Raw genomic sequence first — 24,116 nt, 5'->3', positions numbered from 1 at the left:
TATTAGGTTAAATCGAAAGATTAATCAAGAAAGAAAAAAAAAAAAATCACTGATGGCGTGCGGAAATCGTCTTCTCTTGTTAGAGTCAGCTGGATCCCTGTACCTGAGGTCTTAAACGATGTCTCTTATTAATGTCATCCTTATCTTGTTCCCAATCACCTTCTCCTTTATCTTCTTTGTCGGTCTGATTAAGGATTTGAGACTCTGATTCTTCCGTGCAAGTTGTATTCGATTCCGATGGTTTGCTTCCTCTCTTTCTCTTGCGATTCTTCTTCTTGTTCTCCGTCTTCGCGGCGTCATCGGGAGATGCGTAAGGGATTGGTTCTGTCATGGCGACTGTTTCAACAGACGAGCTCTAGCAGAAACTCTAAGAATGCGTTATGCATGGCGTGTTCTACTTAAGAGATAACACATGACAGTTGTGACTTAGTAGGGTTTGGGCGTTAAATCCCCAGCCAACCGCTGCGTTGCGATAACCTACTTTACTTTTTGGGCTCAAGCCCAACTATTGCAAAACAACCTCAAAGCATGTGACAAGAGGCTGACATCTTCATGAATCATGTTCACAAGACCAAAAATACTGTACTCCTTGGTCAAGTTCGACCAAATGTTAGTAGATGTCATAGATCATAATATTACACACATGGTTGCACTCAAGCATTTTTTTTCGTTGGTCATGTCATACTTCTCTACCCACAACACGAGCCCAAGATAACAGCTAAACTTGGTTGAATTTCTAGCTCAAGCCACAATTTTTTTATGAAAATGAGAGTATTGCATTCAACCAACAAAGAGTATAAAACAGTGGTAAAAAAAGACTCAAGTTGAATTAATAACAATGGTCAAACAGTAAATCTACTATGCAATTCAATGTAGAATCCAACCAAGCACAAGGAAGCTCGACCGCGAGGCCATAACAGGCAAGGCGGTGGGTGAAGCTGTTAGTTTGGCGGCGGACATAGGTACAACTAACCTCAGTGATCATAGAAAGCAAGTCTTTTGTATCCTCCACATTTTATCAATCGGAGAATAATTGGTCAAATAATCATTCAATGCAACAATAACATGAAGCAAATCACTCGATGCAAAAGTAGTTGAAAACCCCTAGCCACCACCAAAACACCTCCGAAGCTCCCATAGGCCGCTACAACAAAATCACCAACTGCATTTCTCACAATAAAACCCACCCCTCCAAATTTTCGATTAGAGCTCCATAAACCATCAATATTCATTTTCAGGCGACCCGTAGGCGGCACTGACCAACGTAGGCAGCCAGGGGTATGGGTTGAGGTGTGAGGGGGTCTCGAGTTGACCGCCACACACTCCTATCACCATGACAAACAACTGAGATTGTCTATTGCCTCCAAAGCAATTTTGTATTGAGAGTGTGATAATTTAAGAAAATGATGACAAAAGTTTTGTTGGTCAGTAATAAGTAAAAATGTATGCTACTCGGTCAATAATTTTGTTTATGATTAGCGATATTGGAGAAAATTCAAACACAAAATTTAAAAGCAAAAGCAAACGCTCTTAACTACTTAAAACAACAAATCATTTCTACTATTTATTTTATTAGAACTTGGTTTTTATTTATTTTAACAGCAGGATAGTAGTCAGTTAGAATTTGGTCAAATGGCATTCTTCTACATTTATATGTGAAAAGTTCGATACTTGCCAAAATCAGCAAGATGGTAAAAAAAAGAGGAGGAAAAACAGTAGAAGAAAAATGAAAATGTAAGATAGACAGTTAAAAACCACTAGACTCGAGTACAGTACAGAAGTCTACGTCCTACTTATCCTGTCTTCGTCTCTCTCCTCTCAAAGAGTGATGATAGAAAGCACCCAAACAAAACAAAAAGTGAAAAATTCTCCTTCTTCTTCTTCCTGGACTATTCCCCTTCCCCTCCCTCTCATCTTCTTCCTCAATATTCAGGGTTTTACTGAAGTCCCCCACTCTCTCTCCGGTAAGCTCCGATTCCCTTCCACCTCTTCTTCCATGGCGATTTCTTTTCATTTCTGCAGATTATATCTTTGGTCTCTTTTTTATCAGTTTATACTTGGAGCTTGGTTTTAGGCCGTGCTCTTCAGAGCAGCTTCGAATTAGTTTGGAATTATTTGGTTTGTGTTTCATAATTTCGATTACGATTGTGTTTTGGTTCTGGAAATGATGCTTGCTTTTGTGATTGGATTGGAGATTTTGGGGTTTCTAGGGTTTTGCTTCGCTTGTGCTGCTTTAGGAAGTTAGGAACTGGTTCTTAGAACTTTGAAGCTACTGTTCGTAAGAATTTGAATGTTTGATCTTAGCCTGGTTTAAAATTTGATTGGATGCTTAAGAATCGGGAAGAAGTCTGATTTTAGCTGTTCTGTCTTGGCTACTTTTAGTACAATCTGTGAAAAATCGTAAGGAGTTGTGTGCGTTTTGATTGGTATGCTCTGTAAATTGCATAATGTTTCCAAAAATAGAGATGAAATCAATTGAATTCCATGTCTGCCACACTAGATTTAGTCCTTTTTTTTTATTGTGGAATCATGACTACCAATGAAGTTGCCGGAGTTATATGTAAGGAATCGCGTTTAGGGTTCTCTTAGATTGTTCTGACTTACGTTGTATGGAATCGCGTTTAGGGTTCTGCAATCTATAAACAAAATGTGAACATTTATCTTAATGGGCATCCACTGCAGGATATGTAGCCTCAATGGGAGTTTGATGGTTTGCTAGCATAGTGTTTATACTTGCAGCGGAGGTGTAAAACTAGCATCTGTAGCTGTTGCTATTTACTAATCTCAGATGGATGACGGTGGCCATCGCGAAAATGGAAGGCACAAAGCAGATCAGTATAAAGCAGCTCAGGGTCAGGTATGTGGAAGCAATTTTCTGGATACAGCTACTTAAATTGAATATTATGTGAATTGGCAAGTCTAAACTATTGCATGAGGTATGCGTTGTGTACATATTCAATGCTTATCTGATGATATTTTGTCTCGTTTTTTTGTTTAGTGGTTGATGCACAATCAGCCATCAATGAAACAGATAATGGCTATAATGGGCGAAAGAGATGCAGCTATTCAAGAAAGAAATTTGGCTTTTTCTGAGAAAAAGGCTGCCCTGGCAGAGCGTGACATGGCATTCCTGCAACGAGACGCAGCAATTACAGAACGAAATAGTGCGATAATGGAACGAGACAGCGCCATTGCAACTCTTCAGTACCGGGATAACTCCTTAAACAGTGGCAATGTATCTTCATGCCCACCAGGTTGCCAAATTTCCCGCGGGGTCAAACATGTGCACCACACGCAGCAGCAGCAGCAGCATGTACATCATATGCCGCACATGAATGAACCTTCTTATGGTTCGAGGGATATGCACACAAGCGATTCCATCACAATGCCACCAGATGCTTCAGTGCCTACAAAGTCACGGCAGCCCAAACGACCAAGGGAGCCCAAGACGGTGGAACCAAATAAGAAACCTTCAAAATCTCCAAGGAAAGTGAAGAGGGAGAGCGAAGACTTAAATAAGATGACATTTGATAAATTACATGACTGGAAGGGTGGCCAGGATATGGGCAGTGGAGGTGACGATCTTAACAAGCAGGTGGTTGTGTCAAAGTCTGATTGGAAATGTCAGGACCTGGGGTTGAACCAGGTTGCGTATGATGAGTCAACCATGCCGGCACCCATGTGCTCGTGCACTGGTCTCCTCAGGCAATGCTACAAGTGGGGGAATGGGGGTTGGCAATCCTCATGTTGCACAACTACAATGTCGATGTACCCATTGCCGGCAGTGCCCAACAAAAGACATGCCCGTGTAGGTGGGAGGAAGATGAGTGGGAGCGCCTTCAACAAGCTACTTAGCCGCCTTGCAGCCGAAGGCCATGATCTGTCAAACCCAGTTGATCTCAAGGACCACTGGGCCAAGCATGGAACAAATCGCTACATCACGATCAAGTAGATAAAAATTGGGTAGAGCGCAGTCAGAGTCAGGTAGGAGAAGGGAACCTAGTGATCATGTATGAATTTTATTTTCAGCTCGATGGCGGGACGAAATAATGATCCAATAATAGACAGTTGGAAATAGTATGATTTGGGAATGTAGGCGTCTACTTGAGCAATGTGGCCTTTGAAGAAAGAGTAGGTTGATAATGCAGTAAGATTTTCTGGAAAGCGAAGGCCGGTCTGGTCACGCGAGGAAGAAGGAGGGCCATTTCGAACCAGTCTTGGCACCGAGGACTCCGATCATCCCCTGTAATAAACGGGTTTGTATTGTATTAATAAACCCTAATTGCCACATCTTATCTGTGTATCTGGCCATCGTTTGTTGATACATCTCAGTTGAATCATTTCGAGCTTTAATCTGTGCATGTCCTTCTCAGTTCAATCATTTCCACTTCCAACTTTTACGAGCTTGTAGCGATTTTGGCACTCTCAGTTTTGGAAAACTAAACCAATCGTTTAATAACATGTGTTTGCTATTGGTTTGGCGCAAATCAGTTCAAGCTTCTTGTCTTACCGATTATTTTTTCGTGTTATGAAATTATATTCTATGGTTAATTCGATATTACATTGGATTTCAGGTGTATGGCATGCACCGGAAAAATGAACCAGTATTATACGTGGATTAAAAAAATTTAACATTAACAATCAAGGATCCAACGGTGAAGAATCATGTACTCCTATAACTCATTGGGGTTCTTTCAATCGCAGCCGTCCAATTCTTCTCCAGCGAGAAATAAAAATCCTTGGGGTTCTTTCAATCCCAGCCGTCCATTGTTCTTCTCAAGAGAAAAATAGAAATTTTGGCTAAGCTGTGTCAGATAACATGTTTTCAGCATCCATACGTCAGACAGGGATAACTGTTAATATTGTGATCTCATCATCCACAGCAATTAAATCAAACAAAACCAAATTTTTTTTTAAAAATATACAGAGCCTTCAGACCGTCCTAGTTCATGATAATTTCTATCAACACATTACGCAAATTATAATCTGCGATTCTGTCGATATAACATAGTCATCACCGGCCAAACATTCGATCAACAAAACAACGTTAAAAAAAAAAAAAAAAAAAAAAACATGTTTCATACTTCTTAAAAACCTTTGAAAAATAGAAAAAATAAAGAAAAGGGACGAAGAAGAGATAAGAGGCATCAGATCTTCCTATTCAATTAAGAATGTATCAACATGCCCGAATCGAAATCCGAGCATTCAACCGTTGAAAAAGATTTCATCAACTGGCCTCGCGGATTTCTCCAACAAAAACAAATTGGAAAACAAACAGGAGAGAAAATATTTATGGAACATCGAACGCCGACAGTAAGTAAGCTCCGAAAAACATAGAAAAAATCGAAAGAGGGAAAGTTTAAGATTGAGGAAGAGGAAGAGAAGACGGCTAGGGTTTTACAGTTCGACTGAAAAGGCAGTGCGTCGACCCGTTTATAAAAGATTTCGGAAGGTGTTTTGGGTTTGGGGGGTTTTGATCGGACGGCTGCGATTTAAGGTGTTTTGAGTAGTGGGCTTTGTGATGTAATTAGATTGTTTTGAGGCCTAGGGGCTTGAGTGAACCCACCCTCCATATAATGATTAGGTATCAAGATAGCAATATCATTCAGTCAATAAGTGGGCCTAGAATACTACATCAGGCCCAAAAAGTGCAATGCTGTACACCACTTTTACTTCGTAATAATTCTCTCCAGCACATTTTTCTTCTCAGAAAAAGCTGTTAAATCTCAACCGTTTAGACGTGAGGAAAAAAATGTGCGCGTTAGCAAACCACTTTTTCTATCAACTTTATATTTCCAACGTATGCGAAGAAGAAAGTTCTCTTGTTGATACGTATTTTATCAAACTGTGTGTAAAATTGGCTTGATACAAGCTAGAGGACATAAAAAAAGAGTCACACGTTGTTTCAAATATAAGTGGTTCACACCTTAAGAGGGTTCATTGAGCCTGACATCACCTGGTATGTTGGACTCAGGTGGTTAAGTGAGAGAGGAGCTGTTGCGGTGGGTGTGCTATGAGAAATTGGGTTTGCGGGGATGAGGGAAGGGGTTTGCGGCTTGGGTTGGGAATTTGGAAAGAATAAGGTGAGCAACCAGCCCTCGGGGTTGTGACGGTGTTGGAGTTGATTTTGAGGTGGGGTTGAATTTGATAAGGAATTTGGATGGCTGGTGGTTCGAGGTTGGGAGTGGATGGAGAGGGGGTTAGAATCGGTTAGATAATCGAGATAGATAAATTGGAGGTTGGTGGTTTGTTGTTTCATTTATTTTAATTTTAATTTTTTTGTGTTGATATTCAACATTTACTTTTAGTCGAGCTATAATGTTAGTGAGTTAGATGTTATATTAGTCATTGACGGGATTTGAACCCTACGCCGTCATGTAAAGGTACAATATTTTTCCATCACTGTACTAAATGACCACTTGCTATAATATTTAACATTAACAGTAGGGAAGCTGAGATACAATAAAATTTAAGGGGTAATTAAGTAAAATGAATTTTTAAAGAGCAAATTGGCCGTGAATTACAAGATCAGGGAAATTTCGACAAGTAATCAATAAATTAATTAGTGGGGTCCATTGTGTGCCCACTGTGGTTTTGTTTGGTTATGACTCGTGAAGTCTAATTCATAAATAAAACAAAAATCTTTGTTGATATCCTTAATTAAAGGAGAAGAAGCCGGTGAGGCAGATAAAAAGAAGATTAAAAAAAAAACAAAAAAAAAAAAAAGCGCGTCTGGTGAAGATTGTCTGAACTCTTCCTACTATGCTGCTTCCTTGCTGTCGGTGGCAACATTGTATTTTAGTCAACACTAACATTTTTTAGCTGATCGAAACTCTTTGAAATCACCGCCTTTAACATTTGATCATCCATTCTGCACTTGTACTGAGAGCCAAATCTGGCCAGCAGCCGCTGCTAGGGTTTTATGATCAGGTACTGTGCAACCATAATCTTGTTTGATCCCATTTTTTCAGATTCTCTTTGGGGTTTGATTTGATTTGCGATCTGGGTTTTTGGGTTTAGAGAATTTTTGTTTTTTATTCAGATTTGATAAAAAAAGTAGGAAACTTGGATGGTTTTTCGTTTGATGATTCGAGGTTTTTAGAGCTTTTTAGCTGAGATTTAATGGAGGGCAGTGATGAAACTGGTAGTGCCAAGCAACAGCGGCCTAATCCAACATTTGGGTCGTCGTCTTTCCTGATTCCTAAGCCAAACAGCAATTTAGATATTCCCAATTTCAACCCCTCCCAAATGGGTTTCCGTATGAGTCCTGAGAGCAGTAAGAGACCTGGGATTCCTCCTTCGCACCCTAATAATCACAATTCGATGCCTTTTTCGAGGCCTCAATCGGGTTCTTGGCAGCTGGGTCAACAGAATTTCAGCTCAGGGTCATCCCACACTAGGTCTATGTCTCAACCTCCCTTTTTCTCGCTTGATTCTTTGCCCCCATTGAGCCCTTTGACGTACCGCGAGCCCTCCGCTCCTTCTCTGTCTGACCAGAATTCTGTTGATGTTTCTATGGGGGAGAGTGTTGTTAACTCTCATGGGCCTACGCTTCGTTCACCGGTTAATGAAAGCACTGCATATCGGGCTGGAGACGGCCTTCCTCCTCGCAGAGGGCACCGGCGCTCTAACAGTGATGTTCCATTAGGATTCTCAGCTATCAATCAACCTTCGCCGCAATTGATCCCTGTTAGGCGCCGAACAAGTTTTGATGGATCGGCTTCTGCAAAGCCAATTCAGTTGATGAAACAGGGATCAAATGGGAATGCTGAGGGAGTGGACGACAGGAAATCAGGGGGAGAGGTTGTGGATGACTTGTTTAATGCATACATGAATTTGGAAAACATTGACCAAATGAACTTGTCGGGTAATGAGGACAAGGATATCGATAGCAGAGCCAGTGCCTCGAAGACAAATGGGGGTGAGAGTAGCGATAATGAAGTGGAAAGTGGTCTAAATGGGAATCGTAACGGCGCAGGCGTGCAGAGGCCAGGTTCTGGTTTTCCAAATGAGAGAAGAGAAGGACTCAAGAGGACCGCTAGCGGAGATGTTGTATCTAGTGCTCGGCATTGCAGGAGTATTTCAATGGATAGTTACATGGAAAATCTGAATTTTGATGATGAACCACTGAAACCGCTAGGCCAACAATCACCCAGCACTTCACTTGATGGGAACTCAGCCAAGTTCAGCATGGAGTTTGGAAGTGGTGAGTTCAATGCAATTGAGCTGAAAAAGATAATGGAAAGTGAGAAACTTGCTGAGATAGCGCTATCAGACCCCAAACGTGCAAAGAGGTATTATGCATTTGGCTTCTCTCTTGTATCTGTTTGTACTGGATGTCTTGTTTGGTGAATTTGCTCATGTTTTATGAATTTATCCAGGATTTTGGCTAACCGTCAGTCAGCTGCTCGTTCCAAGGAGAGGAAGATGCGATATATAGTAGAATTGGAACACAAGGTGCAAACTCTGCAGACAGAGGCAACCACTTTGTCTGCCCAATTCACATCATTGCAGGTAGGGGTTTTTTTGGTTGTTCTGATTCTAAAGTTTACCTCTTACCATTTTGAAACTAACCTTCATGGTATGGTGGTCACTGACTCTGCATTATCTGTACTTGTGTCCAGAGAGACTCTGTGAGTCTTACAAGCGAGAACAATGAGTTGAAATTTCGGCTTCAATCTTTGGAACAACAAGCCAAACTCAAAGATGGTATTGTGCTATTTCTTCACCTCTTTATATATCTACTGAAAATCACAGTTATCATACGTGCCATATAAACTGTATGATTTTTAGTGAAACCTCGTCTACCGAAACAAATGTTTAAAGTTCCAGATGCATACATAATTATGCTATTAAGCTTCACCTCTAGGTCAATTTGATTAAAAACTCTTGTTCTTGTTACACATAATTTTAACGGTTTAACCTTTTCCAGTTATAAGCATTATTTTCTCATGTCTTTGTTAGTCCACGGTCCACTTCCTTGACTATGGATTTTCATTTCATTTCTACCAATTACTGAAAACCTTGTAACCAGTAACTTTTCAGTTGGTTTCAGCAATCAAGTAAAAGGATAACAGTAAGATCGGGATATTCTTTGTATTCGTAGATAAAAATGCAGAACTCGCGTAACCAACTTAAATATTAACTGAAATAGATATCATTTTAAAACAGAATGCAGGATATGTATTCACACAACCCTTTTGACCTAAAGTCGATATCTTGATAGAAAGACCAAATAATGCAGTGAAATTGAAATCAGCCCTGGCCCCTGGCCCCTGGATGGGAAAGGGATTGAGCTCGATTGATCCTTGTCCACTCCCCTTTCCTGTTTCAAAAAGTTCGGTGGGTGGTAGTGAGATTTTAGCTTCATGATTTTCCATTAGTTGAATTGCCTACCGCAGAGCTTGATTAACACTCGAACCCTTTGTGTCAATATTTATATGAATATCAGGTGATGAATGTCGCCGCACAAGTCGGAAAACGTTTATAAATGCAACTTTTGAACTATTAAATACCCTTGTGTGACCACATACCATCGTATTTAGCTTACGATCAATTCCTGCTGATGTAGATGTGATATGGACTAATAATATAATCTTCCTTTTATTTGTGTCTTTGATGCTGCAGCGTTAAATGAGGCCTTAACCGGAGAAGTCCAGCGACTAAAGCTTGCCGCTGCAGAGCTCAGCGGAGAAGGCCACCTCTCAAACCAAACTCAACAGAACACGCAACCGCAGCAGTTCATGCAGCCTCAGCAAAACCGACAACCTTCGCATCGCCAGAACTGCAATGCTCCTGCCAAGCCCGAGTTGAACCAATAGGTTTGCCAACACAAACGTTGGCTTGTGTTGGTCGCTTTGGTGCCGAAATTTATTTTAAAATATGATGTCATATATTAAATCCATATGTAAGTGTCTAAATTAAATCGACGCATATATTATTATGAAGTTTATGCAACTGTTTGGACCCAAATTTACACCATCGGCCTGTGCAATCAAGGCCGTTGAATGACCATAACTTCACACCGTCATATGAAGAAATTAAGATAATTTTATTGTTAAGAGATAATATTATGATTTTTAATCATAATGATTTTTTTTTAATAGTGAATTATCTTGGTTTTTCTCTTGTACCAGATAAACGTGATGCAAATAATATCTCTAACCTACAATTCAAATTAATTGGAGACATTCGACATACGGCAGTGCATCTACTACTGGATTAATTTCATGCAATTAATCTATGCATGGGATAAAGATGAAATTGAAATGGTGATGTGGTCAGAATGGCTTTTGGGATTAGCCAAAGACCTACAGGCTTGCTATGCACGTGGATTATCACTAACAATGGAGGATGAGGTGGTGGTTTTTAATTTTGCATGCAGCAAGTAAAGAGTTCTATTAGGATTCTATCTTTGGCTAACATGTAGAGGTGATGATATTGACTATCTATGGTTCCGTGCAATTTAGAAATTCTATCATGATGCATGTGACGACTCCCAGTTGGGCGATGAGTGATGAGGGACAATTATCCTAATGCAATTGCGCGTATAGGATAATCAGCAAGATTAAGTGATGATTATTCTACCTGGAGTAATATTCCAAGAATCGTGTGATGCGGCTACAACTTGAGGGTGAGGCAGTTCGTTCTTATAAATGCAAAGTCGCAGACAACATTTAAAGCTCTCCAATTCAACACCCAATTGCCCTGCACAAACCTCTCAAACATCTTGAGAATTTTTATTTTCTTTTTCCGCCAACATACCTTCAGTTTGGATAAACAGCACTGTGAAGGCAACCGGCAAACATTTTCAGTTTGGATAAACAGCACTGCATCGAGGTCGACTGGTTATCTATCCAAGTCTCGGTCGAGAAGGGTTGTTGAATCCTTATTGGCAGAGGTCATCTTATTAGCCTTATAGGGGAAGTAAGGTGTTACGAGTTACGACATTCGGCACATTGTACGCCGAGTGATTTTATGATTGGATACTCACAAATGAGTTTCAGAGTTCGACATTCTGACGGCCGAACCACATTTACCATCAAGACATACATCACCTTTGAGTATTTGTGTCCATATAGTCTGGTGTCAATTCGACGTGCTTATACCGCCACGAATATAATCACTGTGGCCGAATCTGGTTGACGATTCATGAACTTCGCAGAATTAGCAGCCTTGTCTTCAGGCTCGAGAATCCAAAGGTCGAGATTTGTTCCTTCTTTGGCCGCAGTCGCAAGATCAAGAAGTCAGCAACACGCTCAACGCAACATCAACAAATTGTACTCCTCGACTAGGCTCGGCCGACGAGTTGGCACGCCCCGCATCAACCGAATGACGTAGTTAGCTTATTAGTTATTCGGGCTGCGTGCCACTTAGGCTTTGTAATTTTTAGAATCAACAACAACTTAAATCATTTTTTTGATTCGTTGGATGCTGGTTACTGTATTTAAAATTTTCCTCAGAACATATTCTACCCGAAATGAGCGAGCATACGAGTCGCAACGACATGAACTGTCGTTGCGACGGAATTCGAACAACATCTCCTTAATATTAGCTTCTACTAAGTGCAAGAAGTGCAAAATGATATCTTCCGTTGCGTTCTAGCGACTCAACCTCCACAATCTCCAGTAAAGAAAGATCCAATACTGTATTGAGAACAAGTAGATTATGTCCTAATCTCCGTTAATCTTTCTAAATTATTATTCTTTTGGTAATCAATCAACTTACGGTAACCTTATCTTTTAATGATAATTTCCATGAATTGTTACAAAATTTATGATAGATTCATTTCCGGATTTTTTATTTTATATGCAAATTTATTTGAACGTGATCTACTCGAATTTTTCCCCATACATGCTCGATTATAATATTTTTTAATAAACGATAAGATTATCTTTATAAAAGTATTTATATTATTATTTACTTTTATAAAAGTATTTAAATTATTATTTATTTGTCTAGACGATAAATTTCGTTTGATTAGATGTTAGATTAACTAATGACATGATTTAAATTCACGTTGACATGTAAAAGCTCAATACCTTTACACGTGGCAAAAGATCACTTGTCAAAAGTATTTAAATTATAAAAATGTTGATTTGGATTTGAATAAAATGTCGATTTGAATTTGAATGTAGAAATAAAAAAAATCACAACGCTTCAATTAATTTAACTAAATTCAACTATGTCGAATTATAAATTGTCAAAAGGGTCCATTAGAGCAACTCCAGCGTTGGAGCCCTCCCCCTGGCAATACACTATTCAATCCACCTAATGAACAGTAACTACCCTTAATGAATAGTAAGTAGCCCTGGCAATAGAATTTGCATCTCCACCGTTACACTTCAATAGCCCTGGCAATAGGCAATAAAATATTAGTACTTTTTTTTTTATAAAATAATACAAAATAATTTTAATTGTAATATTGGATAAGATTTTTAATCGTTCTCGTTGCGCCACGTGTCATTATCCGAAGTATTATTAAATAATACAATTATTGGTGATGGATTTCTGATAAGATTATTAACCAATCACGTCGCGCCACGTGTCATAATCGGTTCACAATCTTTGAGGATAGATTTCCATCAGATTTTTAACGAATGACGGCATGCCACGTGTCATAATCTGTTCACAATCTTTGAGGATAGATTTCCATCAGATTTGTAACGAATGACGGCATGCCACGTGGCTTTCTCTGACTTCCAAAAAAATTTAGAATTTGGAAACTTCCCTTCTAAAGACATGTTCATAATCTCACGATCTTGTTGAGCCCGTCTTTCTTCTCTAACATGTTCCCTTTCTTGCCTAAGTAGCTATCTTTCTCTCTCATTAGCATAAAATTCTCTCTCAACAGCTGCTTGTTTTGATGCCTCTCTAGCCTTATCAGCCTCATCTTTCGCCAGGTCCCTCGCCAAAGTCAATTCACCTTGGCGAGTAAGTTCTTCCATGAACTTTGCATAATCGTTCTTCGAAGCACTCCCTTTTCTCTTTGAAGCCTTCTTACCTTCAGGCCTAATTGGAAAACGGGTCGAACCCGACGCGCGTTCAGGGAGGGGCGTTTCGGGCACTTCTTCTGCATCATCTTCATGAACATGATCGGGTGTAGAGTGTAGAGGGGTGCTGTTCATGTGCACTTCTGGACCGACTGGCACAACTCTAAATTTAGGACAATCTTTGACAATATTCCAACATTCCCACCGGTTGAATGATTTATTTTTGCTTTTGGTTTTGGCAGCGTACCAAGCTTGTGCTTGAAGTTCCTACACAATAAAAATAAGTAACAAATAAATAATTATAATGAAAATAAGTAACTAGCAAATATATACATATATATATAAGTAACAAATATAATAAAAATAAGTAAGAAGGCTTCAAGTTTAGTAAATAATAAAAATAAGTAACAAATAAATAATTATAATGAAAATAAGTAACTAGCAAATATATACATATATATATATATAAGTAACAAATATAATGAAAATAAGTAAGAAGGCTTCAAGTTTAGTAAATAATGAAAATAAGTAACTAGCAAATATATATATATATATATATATATATATATATATATATGTCATGTTAATCATAACATGGGGCTAGAGTTCCAAGTTTAGTAAATAAATAATACAAATAAATAAATAATACAAACAACATAATTATAATGTAACAAATAAGTAACAATAAATAATAAATTTTGTACGTAACAAATAAATAATACAAACAAATAATTATAATGTAAGTATGTAACAAATAAATAATACAAACAAATAATTATAATGTAAATTTGGGTATCAAATAAATAATATATTGTTACCTGATCTGAGTAATTTTCCCCACTTCGAATATTACTACTAGCTTGTGCCAAAGCGTCTCTCCACGTACTAAATGATTGGCTAAGTAATTTCCAACGACTGGACATCGATTCTTTGGTTCTTTTCCCACCAATTTTCTCAAGAAAATTGGTATGAATAAGACTCCACATTTCTCGCAACTGCATCTCATTACTCGTAAGCGAACTATGAGTAACTTCAACCCAGCTAGTACACAACGCAACATCTTCAATAAGCGACCAATTCGTACCTGCACCAGTGGTCATTTTGTTGAAAAAAAATGGATTCAAACTTTGAGACAACGAAAGGAATGTGATTGAAAGTAGTTGAGAAAATATGAAATTGTTGTGTAAGGTAGATGATAATGAGAAGGTATTTATAGAAAAGTAAAAACAATTTTTTTTACAATTTTTTTCAGATTTTTCAGATATTTTTTTGAATTTTTTACAATTTTTTTTAAATTTTTATTCAATTAATTAATCTCTGCCGTTAGATATAAAAAAATTTGAATTCCAACACTCCAGATTGTGCCACGTGTCACAACGGTAACTTTTCAGATTTTTAAAACTATTTTTTCATTTATTTTTTAATTTATAAAGCATTTTAATATCCACCGTTGATCTCAGATCAAACGGTGGATATTAAATCTGATTTTTTTTTTTTTTTTTACCGTTGAGATCTAACGGTCCACATTAAGTGACCGTTAGGATCTAACGCACCGTGGGAAGCCACGTGGCTTCCCAACGGTAACTGACACTTGCTTTTTTTAATTTTTTTTGTGTCGGCGACGCGCCCCCACGCGCGGGTGGGGTGCACGCGCCTGACACAAAAAAAATTAAATAATGGGCTGACGCCACCCTGGCGTCAGCATTGCGTCAGCCCCACCTCGGGCTCAAGGCCTGGCAATCCCTCACGGGCCTGGCCCTCGGGCCTCCCCCTGCCTTCGGCCTCCCCCACGCTGGAGCATCACCACCGGCCCTCGGGCCATGCTTTTGGAGCCTTTCCCCTGAGCAAAACCCCACGCTGGGGATGCTCTTATGGTTTTCTTTGCTTATGACTTGTGATTCATTCATTATATATTTTGCGGTCAGTTTTTGTTAGATACTATTTATATTTAATTTTAAATAAAAATATTTGTAATGATTTCTAACTGCACGATATACAATAAATAGATATAATTGAAAGATTCTCAAAATTTTGGCAAAAAATGATCCGGAGGATCTCATTCGTTTCTTACCTTCATTGATTTGATTAGTAAAATATAAAACTGTTTGTTAATATCCGTAATTAATATAAAATACAGACACACTTGTCCCCTCGATACAAGGAGAAGAAGAAGCCGGTGATAAAGGCCGGGAAAAAAAAATATCAAAATATATATACAGAAAGGAAAACGCGTCCTTGGGAGAAAATTGTCTGAAGTTCATCGTGGCAACATTGTATTCGTAGTCAACAAATACAATTTTATATGATCAAAACGCCGTGAAATCACCGCCTTTTGACATTTTTGATTATTTCTTCTCTTGCCATTCTGCAGTTCTACTGAGCACCAAAGCAGGCCGGTCAGCTCCATATATAATGAGGTACTCTGCAGCCATAATCTTTGACTAATCCCATTTTTTGATTCTCTCTCTAGGGTTTAATTTCGTCTCTTCGATTTGGGTTTAGAGATTTTTGATAAAAAGTAGAAAACTTGGATGGTTTTTTTGGGACGAATCGAGGATTTTAGAGTTTTTTAGCTGAGCTTAAATGGAGGGCAGTGATGACACTGGTAGTGGTAGTGCCAAGCAGCAGCGGCCTAATCCAACTTTTGGGTCGTCGTCTTTCTCGGTTCCTAAGCCAAACAGCAATTTAGATATTCCCAATTTCAGCCCTTCTTCTCAGATGGGTCTCCCCATGCGTCAATCTTCCCCTAGTTTGAGTCCTGAGAACAGTAAGAGGCCTGGGATTCCTCCTTCGCACCCGAATAACCACAATTCGATGCCTTTTTCGAATGTCATGAGGCCTCAATCGCGTTCTTGGCAGTTGGGAACACAGAGTCTGAGCCCAGGGTCATCCCACTCTAGGTCTTTGTCTCAGCCTCCGTTTTTCTCGCTTGATTCCCTGCCCCCATTGAGCCCTTTGACTTACCGCGACCCCTCCGGTCCTTCTCTGTCTGACCCGAATTCAGTTGAGGTTTCCATGGAGGAGACTGTTGTTAATTCTCAGGGACCTTCACTTCGTTCCCCGGTTTCTGATAGCAGTGCATTTTGGGCTGGAGATGGCCTTCCCCCTCGCAGAGGGCACCGGCGCTCTAACAGTGATGTTCCGTTAGGATTCTCAGCTATCATTCAATCTTCGCCTCAGTTGATTCCCATTGGGCGGCGAACAAGTTTGGATGGATCGGCTTCTGGGAGAGACAATTCAGGGATTGGAAAGCCAAATCAGCTGATGAAACAGGGATCAAATGGGAATGCAGAGGGAATGGATGAGAGGAAATCAGGGGGAGAGATTACGGATGATTTATTTAATGCATACATGAATTTGGAGAACATTGACAAAATGAACTCGTCCGGTAATGAGGATAAGGATTTGGATAGCAGAGCCAGTGGCTCGAAGACAAACGGTTGCGAGAGTAGTGATAATGAAGTGGAAAGTGGTCTAAAGGGGAATGGCAACGGCAGGCAGAGGCCAGGTTCTGGTTTTCCGAGTGAGAGGAGGGAAGGGCTCAAGAGGACTGCTAGCGGCGATGTTGTATCTAATGTCCGACACTGTAGGAGCATTTCAATGGATAGTTATATGGAAAGTCTGAATTTCGATGATGAACCATTGAAACCCCTGCCGCTAGGCCAACAATCACCCAGCACTTCGCTTGATGGTAACTCAGCCAAGATCAGCATGGAGTTTGGAAGTGGTGAGTTCAATGCAATTGAGTTGAAAAAGATAATGGAAAGTGAGAAACTTGCTGAGATAGCACTATCAGACCCCAAACGTGCAAAGAGGTATTATGCATTTAACTTCTGCTTGTATCTGTTTGTTTGTACTGGTTGTCTTGTTTAGTGAATTTGCTCATGTTTTTCTGTTTTTTTTAATTCATCCAGGATTTTGGCTAACCGTCAGTCAGCTGCTCGTTCCAAGGAGAGGAAGATGCGATACATTCAAGAATTGGAACACAAGGTGCAAACCCTGCAGACGGAGGCAACCACTTTGTCTGCCCAGTTTACAAAGTTGCAGGTATGCAATTCCATTTGAGGTTTTCTGATTCCAAAGTTACTTAACCTTCATCAAATGATCACTGACTGTATGGTATCTGCTTGTGTCCAGAGAGATTCTGTGGGTCTTACAAGTGAGAACAATGAGTTGAAATTTCGGCTGCAAGCTCTGGAACAACAGGCCCAACTGAAAGATGGTATTGTGCTTTTTTATTCAGCTCTTTACATGTATATTGAACATCGCAGTTATCATATGTGCCATATAAACTATATGATTTTTAGTGAAAACTCGTCAACCAAAACAAATGTTTAAAGTTCAGGATTTATGTATTTCTAATTTGCTTGCACATAAAGTTAGATTTGGCTAAAGACAGTTTCCTCTATTTCCCCCAAGGTTAAATGATTGATATTTGAAAACTAATATAATAGTTATACCTAATAATATGTGGATTTGAGTAACAACTCTTCTTGTTGTTGTGTTATTACATGTAAGTTTGGTGGTGTAACCTTATCTAGCTATAAGTTTTCTTTGCTCTTGTCTTTGGTAATCCACCTCCTTGACTTTGGATTTTCATTTCACTTCTACCAATTCCTCAAAACCTTGGAACCGGTAACTTTAGTTTCGACAATCCCAACTGTGCTGTGGTATCTCGATGGGAAATAGAAAAAAGTGTTGTTGTATCTGTCTGTTTGTGATTCATCCAAAAATCACTACGTCCAAACATACATGTGATTGGACGTAGTGATTTTTGGATGAATGGAAGCAAGGTATGATTTTAGGCCTCCAACGTTTGTAATTATAAATCATTCATATCCACCTTCAATGATTTTATGTATTTACACAGCCATGTAGGCCTAAAGTCAATCTTTTGATTGGAAGAGAGAGATTGCAGAGAAATTGAACTCAGCGCTGGACCCTGGCTGAGGTGGTTGAAGGGATTGAGCTTGATTGACTCTTGTCCCCTCTCCTCCCCCGTCTCAAAAACTAGATTTTAGCTCGATGGGTTTTCGGTCCATGATTTTCCCTAGTTAAATTGCCAAACTGTGTAGGCTGATTAACACTCGGTCCATCTGTGTCAATATTTATACAAATATCAGCTGATGAATGTCCTAGCACACATGGGAAATGGACTCCTTTTATATTAGTTTACGACCAATTCCTGCTGATGAAGGTGGGATCTGGACTAATTGTGTCTTCCTTTAATTTGTGTCTATGATGTTGCAGCTTTAAATGAAGCCTTGACTGGAGAAGTGCAGCGACTAAAGCTTGCCGCTGGAGAGCTCGGTGGAGGAGAAGGCCACCTTTCAAACCACCTGGCGCAGCAATTATCTATTAACCAGCAAATGCTTCAACTGCAGCATCTCAACCTCTATCAAATGCAACAGCAGCCACAGCACCAAGCTCAACAGAACACGCAACCGCAGCAGTTCATGCAGCAGCCTCAGCAAAATCGACCTTCGCATCACCAGAACGGCAACGCTACCGCTAAGCCGGAGTTGAGCCAATAGGTTGGCCAACACAAACGTTGGCTTGTGTTGGTCCCTTTGGTGCCAAAATTTGTTTTGAAAATATGATGTCATATATTAAATCCTTTATGTAACTGTCTAATTTACATTGAGATAAATATTATTATGGAATTTATGTAACCTAATTCATTTTTTGGTTCATTGGATATTTGGTGACTATCGAAAATTTTCCTAGTGAAAGAATACTGCTTTGAGATTTGCTTGCTATATTTTTCTTTTCTTTTCTTTTTCCTTTTGAATTGTTCGTAAATTCCACAACCACCCACTGTACTTTAATATTATGTCCAAAAAACCATCTGTACTCTTAAGAAATTAAATATCCCCACGAGAAACAGACCGAAAGAAAAAGTTGCAACAAGGGTTGATATCATAAACTAATCACGAGATATGTTTGATATGTTTTCGTGTTGGTGTCAAAATAACATTTTAGTTGTATTTCGATTATATGAGAATAGAACGCATAACAACACGTAATAAGTTAAAATACCTTCACATCAACGTTAATACATAAAATGACGTTTCTGTTTTAGATAAGTTTTGAAGTTAAGATTTTAAAAAGCGAGAAGCAGCAGCAGCAAAACAAAATGCTATTGTTATTATCTACACGGCGGGTTTTTCCTTTAAAATTTATTAATTTTCTTTTTTTTCACTTTTTCCCTTTTAAATTAATTAAGTCCCTGTTCTCGTAAACCCAACCAAATCCCTCCTTTTAATACCTTCCTTTCCCACTTGAATTAGGGTTTCATTTCTCATCCATTTTCTTCCTCCTCCGTTGGTCCGGACCCCCAAAACCCTGTGCCGCTTCCGATCTCTTCAAACTAGCCGTTACATCCATTTCCCGCCATCTCACCTCCATCACAGCCGTTCGTTTATCCCCTTTGAAAACTAGCCGTTAATCCACCGCCTCTATAGCCTCTCCGTTTGTTTCCTGATTAAAGCTAGGCGGTCGGCTTTGCCGGAGTTTGTCCTGCAATGTCTGCGGTCGAGGTGGATAAGAAGGTGGGGGATGGGGAGAATAAGCAGGTGGAGAAATCGGGAGAGCTTTTGTTCTGCGGAGGTACGTCTTGGGACGCCATTGGTCGCCGCAAAGGCGCCATTGAAGGTAACTTGATCTCCCCCACGCGCCTCCGCCCTCTCGTCGATATCGACATCCGATTCGTCGCCTCGGGTTGCTGTGAGTTTCGCTCTTACTGTTTGTTTCACAATTTCTTTTCTGTATTTATTAATTGAATTTAATTAATTGTTTGTGTTGGTGTTGGGTTTAGCTTCGTGTCATTGTGTGGCATTGGATGTGGAAGGGCGGTGTTATACTTGGGGACGCAATGAGGTGTGTTCAAACTTTAGTTTCGGATTCTTTGTTGATGCATATGGGGACTCTTAATTATATTTTATGCATAAATTTACGATTCGCAGAAGGGGCAGCTGGGCCATGGTGATACAATTCAGCGCGATAGGCCAACTGTAGTGTCGGAACTTTCAAAGTATGTTTGCGTGTGTAATGTTGGACACATTTGTTTTCTCGATGAAAATCACCTGAAAGATTAGTCATTTTTATACAATTGGAACTTTGAATCTTTGATGCTTGCTGACCCTTTTGAATTGCTTAGTGGGTCTTATTTGGAGAACTCTTCAATTTTTTAAAATTCTGTGTTGTAGGTACAGAGTTGTTAGAGCTTCATCCGGGAAGAATCACACTGTAGTCCTTACTGAGGATGGACATTCTTTCGCCTTTGGCTGGAATAAGCATGGGCAGCTGGGTTCTGGTTCAGCAAAAAATGGTAGGTTCTACTCTGTCAAGTTAGTTAGATGAAATTTTCGGAGCTTGCTATGAGAATCTGATGACAAGTCATTGTATGGATGACCTAATTGAATCATGCTTAAGTTTTTGTGGTGATCTGCTATCTAGGGCCCATTTCAAATGTTTCTATTCCGTGTTGTCTTGGTTGCATACTTGCTAACAGCCTTTCTGGTTACACACTTGCGTTGTCCTCTGTAGAAGTTGAGGCTTCCCCTGTTCGCTGTCAAGTGTCTGAGGTTAAAAATGTTGCTTGTGGGGGTGACTTCACTGTGTGGTTATCTAGTGTTGAAGGAGCTTCTATACTGTAGGGTCTGCATATACTTGAGTTTTTTTTTTTTCTCTTTTCAGCCAGCTGCTTGTTTGGCTTGGTTCTCAATTTGTTATGGTTACTGCTTGAATTACAAAATGTTTCTTTTTTATCAGAACTGCCGGCCTTCCACAGTACGGGCAACTTGGGCATGGTACAGATAATGAGGTATTTTTTAGGGAAGATAGTATAGGTGTTTTCTATACATTTGTATACACCTTAATCTTTGGATGATGAGAAAAATGCTGGATGTGCTTGCAGTATAATACTAAGGACAGCTCAGTGAAGCTTGCTTATGAAGCCCAACCACGCCCTAAAGCAATAGCCTCTCTAGCTGGGGAAATTATTGTGAAAGTTGCATGTGGAACAAATCATACAGGTTATTGCCATGCCTGCTCTCTCTCCCTCTGTGATTGTATATGTGTCTAATTCCGCTGCAATATATGTCATTATCATTTCCTTAATTAGTTTCTTTGTTTTGAGAATGCAGTGGCAGTGGATGCAAATGGCTATGTTTATACGTAAGTTTTTTATATGGCATTACCCTTGTCTTGCTTCCTAACTTTTTGATTGGCATGTTTGTCTAACTTGCAATCATATATGGTTACAGGTGGGGCTATGGTGGTTATGGAAGGTTGGTACTCACTATTCCATTAGCATTTTGGATTTTTAACTTTTTTAGGGAACTTTAACGAAAAGCTCCTGGTACTGTTCAATTTAATGAAAAACCACATTTTTACACTAAAAAAATCAATCATGGTACTATTCACTCTACCCTTTATTTTGTCCTTAGCGTTAAAACTCAAAGTTTTCAAGCCCTTTTCATTATTTTTCCTCTTTTTTTAAAGTGGATGACTTTGCTTATGGATATTTCCTGTTTTCATCAGCTTCTTTGTTGTCATTTTTGCTTTGCATATAACTCCTGGAGTGCTGTTTATAGGCTTGGACATAGGGAGCAGAAGGATGAATGGGCTCCTCGTCGTGTTGATGTCTTCCAAAGGAATAATATTCTGCCTCCTAATGCAATTATTTCAGCTGGTTCTGTAAACTCTGCATGTACTGCAGGTACCCAATTAATACGTTTCCAGGCTCCTTTCCTCACTTGTTCTTGTTTGCTTTCAGACGAGGCCTTCTGTGTAGTGTCTTTATTTATTTTTCTTCTTTCTGTATAGGGACTTTCTTGGTGCTATATCACATCATAATTAATGGATGACCTTTTTTCTCTCGTTCTTATATTTACTTTGCATAGTTATATTTTGGAAGGTCATTGCATAAATTGATGATTGATGATTGATCTTTGTAACTGGAATCACGTTAACATTATATTCCAGAATAATCCCTCACTTTTACAGTCTGAGATGTTCATCGTGATCATATTTTTCTCTTTTCTTTTGGTTTTCCAGGTGGAGGGCAATTGTATATGTGGGGTAAAATTAAGAATACAGGTGACGACTGGATGTATCCTAAACCACTTATGGACTTAAGGTTCAGCTCTCATCCTTGATTATCTTGAATTTGTCTGTGCACTTTAGAAGTTTTGACTCTTCTAGAGCTAAAGCTTGCCATTTATCACTACATATATTTTTGTCTTTTGCTTGTCATTGTTTTGCAGAAATGAGCAGGGGAACTATTTTGAATTAGATTAGAAGTTGTTTCTTATCTTGTGATAATGTGTTTTATGAGGACTCATCAAAATAGCTTAGGATTTTCGGTTCTGTTTTTAACCTAGGATGTGGCATAAATTCTTAGAAAATTTTCTTATCTTCATTGATAGTGGCTGGAATTTGCGTTGCATGGATTCAGGCAATATGCACCATTTCGTTGGTGCTGATTCCTCCTGCATAAGCTGGGGTCATGCTCAAAATGGAGAGCTGGGATATGGCCCTAATGGACAGAAGTATGTGATATCTCGTGTTATTATACCTTTCTTTCTTTTGACGTCTTTTTCCTCCTCCTTGATTTTTGGCTTTATGTTTTGGCTCTTTAGGTCTTCTGCAGTTCCCAAAAAGGTGGATATCCTTGAGGGTATGCATGTTATGAGGTGATTATTTGTTTTTGTATTATCTTGTCTACATTCCTTGCGTACCATAAGATTCAATTGTACATTCCAGCCTTAACGATGGAGGATTGTGCTCTGTAGTGTTGCATGTGGACTTGGCCATTCCATGGTTATTGTTGATAGAACAACTGTTGGTGACCGACTTGATCAGGTAATTCCATATCTCTGCTAAAATCCAGTTGTTTAAGTTCCGTTGTTTAACGCATGGCTGCTCTAACTTGAAAAATACTTTGTTTTTGCAGCTTGAGGTGTATGATGGCAAAGCTTCTGTTGAAGGTATGCTGATTTTAATGGTTGCAGATGGGAAATCGTTCATTCATCCTTTAGCCAGTTGGCTTTTGGAAAGTTGGTCCAAACTAAGCGAAGCTGTAAAGTTAAACCTGGTTTGTCGATTCTTTCCACTTTTGTTGCAGGGAGTGAGGAACCTGTGAGTGCCGCTCCAGCTTCTAAGCAAACTCCTAAAAGAGGTGCTTCAAAAGCATCCGAAAATTCCAAGAGGAAGAAGTCAAAAGAACCTTCTGATTCGGAAGATGAAGAAGACAGTGATGAGCCTGATGACGACAGTGATGGAAGTGATGATGAGGACAATGGTGAGCAAGAACCTAAAAGGCGACGAGGTGGGAAGACTTCTGGTAGAGGTAGAGGCAATGAAGCCAAAAAGGCGGCACCAGCTGAGGTAAAGCGTGGACGGGGTCGCCCTCCTTCCGCAAATAAAAGCCCAAGTCCTGCACCAGCAAAAACTGGAACTGGTAAGAGAGGAAGGCCTCGCAAGTCGTAAGTTGTGCGCTTTCCCTATGGACCGAGTCCCTATCCGAAATTTTGCTCTCTCAATGTAGAGAAGTGTACTTAATTACTCCGCGGCGCTTAATTTGCGCCTCATTTCAAGTTGTTTCATTGTACTGTTTTTATTTTCATCTTCATCGTTTTCCCGCACTACAAATATGATGTGCTTATCTGATGAAAACAAACACTGGATTGAACACTGTTTTTTAACATCCGATTGAAATGAAAGAATGCGAGTGATAAATTGTACCAAAGTTTTATTTTGGTGGACATTCTCTATTCCTTTTTATATATTTATTTGTTATTATTATTAATGGGGAAAATTGTAGTGGGGCCCAATTGAATGTATCTGTCCGTAATGAAATCAAGGTTTTGAAGACTTAGTATGCGTCGGTGTGTAGTATATATAGCACTGTACACTGAAATTTTAGGGCGTTGGATTCTTTATTGTATATCGGAGCATGGTAAAATTATCGGATTGAGACGTCTGGCTAGGATTATCTGTGGGAAGAGGGGACCAATAAGGCACTCATTTTTGCTTGTAAAGTCGAGGAACGGAAAGCTGCGAGCAAGCATCAATTGCTTTCAAACGTGTTGCTGCATACTAAATACAAAGCTTGTGGGT

General features: G+C 39.4%; 4 protein-coding genes and 3 non-coding genes across 9 annotated transcripts; 4 read left to right on the top strand and 3 right to left on the bottom strand.

Moving 5' to 3' along the window:
* The first annotated feature begins 1,807 nt into the window (after window positions 1-1,807).
* Window positions 1,808-4,365, top strand: LOC137748224 (protein BASIC PENTACYSTEINE6-like). Its single transcript, XM_068488339.1, has 3 exons — window positions 1,808-1,964; window positions 2,683-2,857; window positions 2,999-4,365. Exons 2-3 carry the CDS (start codon window positions 2,789-2,791, stop codon window positions 3,950-3,952), a joined length of 1,023 nt encoding a protein of 340 aa, XP_068344440.1. The 5' UTR covers window positions 1,808-1,964; window positions 2,683-2,788; the 3' UTR covers window positions 3,953-4,365.
* Window positions 4,366-4,803: 438 nt separating this feature from the next.
* On the bottom strand, window positions 4,804-4,885 carry LOC137720331 (small nucleolar RNA R38). Its single transcript, XR_011066496.1, has one exon. It is a non-coding gene; the product is annotated as a small nucleolar RNA R38 (small nucleolar RNA).
* Window positions 4,886-4,928: 43 nt separating this feature from the next.
* LOC137720410 (small nucleolar RNA snoR20a) lies at window positions 4,929-5,022 on the bottom strand. The gene has a single exon (XR_011066512.1). It is a non-coding gene; the product is annotated as a small nucleolar RNA snoR20a (small nucleolar RNA).
* A 122-nt stretch (window positions 5,023-5,144) lies between these two features.
* On the bottom strand, window positions 5,145-5,223 carry LOC137720397 (small nucleolar RNA snoR64a). The gene has a single exon (XR_011066510.1). It is a non-coding gene; the product is annotated as a small nucleolar RNA snoR64a (small nucleolar RNA).
* Window positions 5,224-6,668: 1,445 nt separating this feature from the next.
* LOC137730840 (bZIP transcription factor 29-like) lies at window positions 6,669-9,966 on the top strand. Of its 2 annotated transcripts, XM_068469840.1 has the most exons (5): window positions 6,669-6,930; window positions 7,498-8,294; window positions 8,382-8,514; window positions 8,625-8,709; window positions 9,628-9,966. In XM_068469840.1, the coding sequence occupies exons 2-5, from the start codon at window positions 7,516-7,518 to the stop codon at window positions 9,819-9,821; spliced, it is 1,191 nt and encodes a 396-aa protein (XP_068325941.1). In that variant the 5' UTR covers window positions 6,669-6,930; window positions 7,498-7,515; the 3' UTR covers window positions 9,822-9,966. The 2 variants fall into 2 exon arrangements, with proteins under 2 accessions (XP_068325941.1, XP_068325933.1); XM_068469832.1 differs by having other exon boundaries at window positions 6,669-8,294.
* A 5,206-nt stretch (window positions 9,967-15,172) lies between these two features.
* On the top strand, window positions 15,173-18,727 carry LOC137730834 (bZIP transcription factor 29-like). Its single transcript, XM_068469821.1, has 4 exons — window positions 15,173-16,807; window positions 16,907-17,039; window positions 17,130-17,214; window positions 18,243-18,727. The coding sequence occupies exons 1-4, from the start codon at window positions 15,576-15,578 to the stop codon at window positions 18,524-18,526; spliced, it is 1,734 nt and encodes a 577-aa protein (XP_068325922.1). The 5' UTR covers window positions 15,173-15,575; the 3' UTR covers window positions 18,527-18,727.
* Window positions 18,728-19,216: 489 nt separating this feature from the next.
* On the top strand, window positions 19,217-23,752 carry LOC137737181 (uncharacterized). Of its 2 annotated transcripts, none has more exons than XM_068476594.1 (16): window positions 19,217-19,718; window positions 19,810-19,871; window positions 19,958-20,025; window positions 20,207-20,322; window positions 20,541-20,646; window positions 20,766-20,817; window positions 20,911-21,028; window positions 21,140-21,170; window positions 21,260-21,283; window positions 21,590-21,714; window positions 22,053-22,134; window positions 22,424-22,546; window positions 22,637-22,690; window positions 22,790-22,859; window positions 22,951-22,984; window positions 23,122-23,752. In XM_068476594.1, the coding sequence occupies exons 1-16, from the start codon at window positions 19,517-19,519 to the stop codon at window positions 23,484-23,486; spliced, it is 1,632 nt and encodes a 543-aa protein (XP_068332695.1). In that variant the 5' UTR covers window positions 19,217-19,516; the 3' UTR covers window positions 23,487-23,752. The 2 variants fall into 2 exon arrangements, with proteins under 2 accessions (XP_068332695.1, XP_068332687.1); XM_068476586.1 differs by having other exon boundaries at window positions 19,220-19,718; window positions 20,201-20,322.
* The last annotated feature ends 364 nt before the right edge of the window (window positions 23,753-24,116 follow it).

The sequence above is a fragment of the Pyrus communis genome, chromosome 1, assembly GCF_963583255.1.
Source record: "Pyrus communis chromosome 1, drPyrComm1.1, whole genome shotgun sequence".
NCBI lineage: Eukaryota > Viridiplantae > Streptophyta > Magnoliopsida > Rosales > Rosaceae > Pyrus > Pyrus communis.
Note: the sequence above shows the minus strand (reverse complement) of the source record. Positions and strands in the feature narration are given on the sequence as shown.